This window comes from Penaeus vannamei, chromosome 22 (assembly GCF_042767895.1).
Source record: "Penaeus vannamei isolate JL-2024 chromosome 22, ASM4276789v1, whole genome shotgun sequence".
Taxonomy (NCBI): Eukaryota; Metazoa; Arthropoda; class Malacostraca; order Decapoda; family Penaeidae; genus Penaeus; species Penaeus vannamei.
The window spans coordinates 7,514,218-7,519,217 of record NC_091570.1 but is presented as its reverse complement, the minus strand read 5'-3'; the positions used below and the strand labels follow the sequence as shown (position 1 = coordinate 7,519,217).

General features: G+C 39.6%; 1 protein-coding gene across 5 annotated transcripts in view; it reads left to right on the top strand.

The window, feature by feature from the left end:
• Positions 1–5,000, top strand: part of Eip63E (cyclin dependent kinase Eip63E) — a gene marked incomplete in the record, with an annotated part of 247,752 nt that overhangs the window by 232,703 nt on the left and 10,049 nt on the right. For all 5 annotated transcript variants that reach the window (XM_070136484.1, XM_070136482.1, XM_070136485.1 and 2 more), the window contains 4 exon segments: positions 433–607; positions 1,416–1,602; positions 2,871–3,085; positions 4,029–4,190. In XM_070136484.1, coding sequence (XP_069992585.1) covers positions 433–607; positions 1,416–1,602; positions 2,871–3,085; positions 4,029–4,190 — 739 coding nt within the window.

Genomic DNA, 5,000 nt, shown 5'->3' with positions numbered 1-5,000 from the left:
AAATGTCGACGATTACCCCCATATCTCAGGGAAGGTCGGCGCTCCGCCCAGTTCTAGTAAAATCTTCGACCTTACTGAAAGATAAAGTACCAGTATTACGGACAAAGTTCAAACCGTATCGACCCGTTGCGAAGCGTGAACGACCTCGCTTCACCATGAACTGCTTTGGACCCTGAATGACCCTGCTTCCACCACAGGGACTTTACCTTCATGGCCTCAGCGCCACGACCTTGCCAGTATGACCCTGATTCCACTCTATGGACCTTGATACCATAATCATACCACCTCGTGCCCTGTATGACTCTACCACTACGACCTTCATTATGACGACCACGAAAGTTAAAATACGAAACACCCTGACTCTACGACCTTCCCACACCAACTACACCACTTCAGTCACCACTAAACCCCTCTCTTATCTCTTCCTTCTAGCCTGACGAATCAGGTGGTGGCGCTGAAGGAGATCCGGCTTCAGGAGGAAGAGGGAGCGCCCTTCACGGCCATCAGAGAGGCGTCGCTCCTGAAACAGCTCAAACACGCCAACATAGTCACGTTGCACGACATCATCCACACGCGGGAGACCCTCACCTTCGTCTTCGAGTATGTGGTGAGTATGTGGTGAGTTTTTTTCGGGGGGATTCTGATTAATGGGTTAAGGGAGGGTGTCTGAATTCTCTGGGATTCTATGTGGGATCTGGGAGGATTTTGAAGAATGTAGTTGAAGATTCTGTGTGGGTTTGTATGTAAGAAGCATGAGGAGGATTGTTATCATTTTTATCGTTTTGTTTTATCAGTATTATCAGTATCCCTTTTGTCTTCACTATCAGTATTGGTATCGTCACCATTATCATCATCCTAATTTGCAACATTTTCGTTATTCATGTGAGCATCCTTATAATCGTTATCACCATTATCTATATGATTAATTCCTCATTATCTCTTCCTCCCACTCTCCAGTACACAGTAGTATATTGATATCATCAGCAACACTTATATTATCATTTCCTTTCTCTTTACCTTATATCACCATTGCCTTTCTCTTTATCTTTACATAGTCAATTCCATTATCGTTTCTATTCCTTGTATCATTATGATTATTTTCATAGTTTTGTCTGTTTTTCCCCTTTTTTCTGTTATCATGATTATTATCCATATTAGTTTTGTAATTTTTTGTATAATTTATTTTCCTTTTATCTTTATCACTATTTTAACCATACAGGGTACTATTCCTTTTAGTTCTTTTTTATCTCTACTTTTCTATCATTATTATCACCATTGCAACCATAATGGGTACTCCCTATTACTCTTATCTTTACATTAATCAGTTCTTTTCCTATTATCATTATCACCATTTTGAACATAATGTGTGCTCATGTAATAACCACTCCCCCTCTCCTCCTCCACTCCTCCCCCAGCACACGGACCTGTCGCAGTACCTTGAGAAGCACGGGGGCGGCCTGCACCCTCGGAACGTCAAGCTGTTCCTCTTCCAGCTCCTGCGCGGCCTCTCCTACTGCCACCGCCGGAGGATCCTGCACAGAGACATCAAACCCCAGAACCTCCTCATTTCGGAAGTCGGCGAACTCAAGATCGCAGACTTCGGTAAGGGCTGGTGCAGGAGGCCATGGTTAATGGATGTATTATTATTATTATTATTATTATCATTATTATTATTATTATTATTATTATCATTATTATTATTATATTATTATCATTATCATTATTATTAATATTATTATTATTATTATTATTATTATTATTATTATTATCATTATTATTATTATATTATTATCATTATCATTATTATTATTATTATTATTATTATCATCATCATCATCATCATCATCATCATCATCATCATCATCATCATCATCATCATCATCATCATCATCATCATCATCATCATCATCATCATCATCTTCATCATCATCATCATCATCATCATCATCATCATCATCATCATCATCATCATCATTATTATTATTATTATTATTATTATTATTATAGTTAGCTATATAAAGAGCCACACTGATAAAATCGAGATTTATGGCACCAAAGGTGTCAGTGCAGGTCAAGATACAGCTAAGAAATAATGAAAGAATAGAAAGTCAGCTAATTACGTAAGAAAAACATGTTAGCTGATCTTTTAAACTTATTGATAGTCGAAGTTATAATCTTTGAAGGCAATCTATGTAGTCTGTGGAGGATAGTAGTGCTAGAGTGTTATTTTTCGATGATTTGATTTGATTAAACGTTTGGTATCTTTTAGTGTCAGTTTTTGTCTCGATTTATGCCATTCTAAATGCTTTGTTTTCTTTTCTCCCGTGCCCCTCGCCCTTTTCCATTTCCTTTCCACTTCTTTACCCTCTCTTTCGTCTCTCTGCTGTTTCTTTTAACTTTCCCTCTCCCTCGTCTCTCCATTTATTTCTCCTTGTCCTATCCTCTTCCCTATCTACTTTTTACTCACTCCCTTCACTTCTCCCCACTTCCACCTCATATCATTCCCTCACCCCTTCACCCCATACTCCTTCCCCCTCCTTCCTCTCCCTCCCTTCTCCTTCCTTCCTGTCCTTCTTACATTCCTTTACCTCTCTCTCATCTTCTCCCTCCCCTTCCCCCTCCTTTCCTTCCCTCACTACTCCTTCCTTTTCCTCCCTCCCTCCTCCTTCTTCCCTCCCCCCTTCCCACCTTCCTTCCCTTCCCACCCTCCTTTCCTTCCTCCCCCCTTACCACTTTCCTCCCCCCTTACCACTTTCCTCCCCTTCCTTCCCTCCCCTTCCCACCTCCCTCCAACCTTCCTCCCCTCCCCCTCTCCACCTTCCCCCTCCCACCCCCCATTCCCTCTCTCCCCCCCCTCCTTCCCCCCATAGGCCTCGCCCGCGCCAAATCCGTACCGTCGCACACCTACTCGCACGAGGTGGTGACGCTGTGGTACCGGCCTCCCGACGTCCTGCTGGGATCCACGGACTACTCGACCTCCCTGGACATGTGGGGCGTGGGCTGCATCTTCACCGAAATGATCACGGGCGTGCCGGCGTTCCCAGGCGTCCGGGACATTCAGGACCAACTCGATAAAATATTCAAGGTGAGATGGTTGGCTTTGATCCTCTGTTTGTCTTTGTAATCTTTTTTTGTTTGGTTTGTTGATGGTGAGACAGTTTTGATTTATGTTTAGATTTATTAGTATTTTTATTTACTTTATTAGTTTTATTGTTTGATTTATTAATGTTGAGACAGTTTTTTTTTAATGTTTATCTGTATATTTTTTTTATTTGATGTATTAATTTTCCGTTGGTCTGTTTATGGTAAGGATTTATGTATTTTACCAGTACTATAATAACAATGTTACCGATAAAATAATATATTCTATTAAAATATTCAAGGTGAGACAGTTGGCTTTGATCCTGTTTGTCTTTATAATCTTTTTTGTTTGATTTGTTAATGGTGAGACAGTTTTTTATGTTTAGCTTTATTAGTATTTTTATTTGATTTATTAAATGTTGAGACCGTTATTTCATGTTTAGCTGTATTATTTTTTATATGATGTATTAATATTCGTTGGTCATTTTATGATGATTGCTGTATTTTACCAGTGCTATAATGACAATGCTATCAATAAAATAATATGTTCTATCATGATTATAATGTTGATGATAATAGTCTTGACAAATGTTATCTTCATTATTTTTGTTACTGCTATTCAGAACTAAGTGAAACAAGGATAAGAATAAGGAATACCAAGAAAGGTATAGAAACAATAATTATGAATGATATAAAAACCCTAACGCTAACAACAAGAACAAACCAGACCCCAACCCCAACCCACCAACCCACCAACCCACCATCCCCCTTAAATCTCTCCCTTCCTCAACGCCCTCAGGTGGTGGGCACGCCGACCGAGGCCCCAACCCACCAACCCCCTAAGACTCACTATATCCCTCCTCACGCCCTCAGGTGGTGGGCACGCCGACCGAGGCCCCAACCCACCAACCCCCTAAGACTCACTATATCCCTCCTCACGCCCTCAGGTGGTGGGCACGCCGACCGAGGACACGTGGGCGGGGGTGACGTCCTTGCCCAACTACAAGCCGCACCGCCTCGTGCTGTACCGGCCGCGCAGGCTCGCCTCGCTTTTCCCGAGACTTAATGACATTCCTCACGCTGAGTCGCTCGCCATGCAGTTCCTACAGGTGAGGCGGGTGTCGGTTGTGTGTTGTTTTGGTTCGTTTATATTTTATCTGTCTTTGTTATCTGTTTTTTTCTTATCCGTCTTTATTATCTGTTTTTCTTATCCATCTTTATCATCTTTTTCTTATCCATCTTTATCATCTTTTTCTTATCCGTCTTTATTATCATCTTTTTCTTATCCGTCTTTATTATCTGTTTTTCATATTCATCTTTATTATGTTTTTTTATCCATATTTATCATCCTTTTCTTATCCATCTTTAGTATCTGTTTTCTTATCATCTTTATCATCTGTTTTTTGTATCCATCTTTATCATCTGTTTTTCTTATCCATCTTTATCATGTTTTTCTTATCCATCTTTATCATCTGTTTTTCTTATCCATCTTTATCATCTGTTTTTCGTATCCATCTTTATCATCTGTTTTTTTTTTTTATCCATCTTCATTATCTGTTTTTCTTATCCATCTTTATCATGTTTTTCTTATCCATCTTTATCATCTGTTTTTCTTGTCATCTTTATCATCTGTTTTTCGTATCCATCTTTATCATCTGTTTTTCTTATCCATCTTTATCATCTGTTTTCCTTATCCATCTTTATCATGTTTTTCTTATCCATCTTTATCATCTGTTTTTCTTATCCATCCCTATCATCTGCTTTCTTGTCCTTCCTACTCTAAACATTCCGCCGGTGAGGGGATTGAGTTTATTTCTCCTTCGTTATTATGTTTTGTTTTTCTTATCCATCTTTATCATGTTTTTCCATCCATATTATCATCTGTTCTTCTTATCCATCTTAAGCATCTGTTTTCTTGA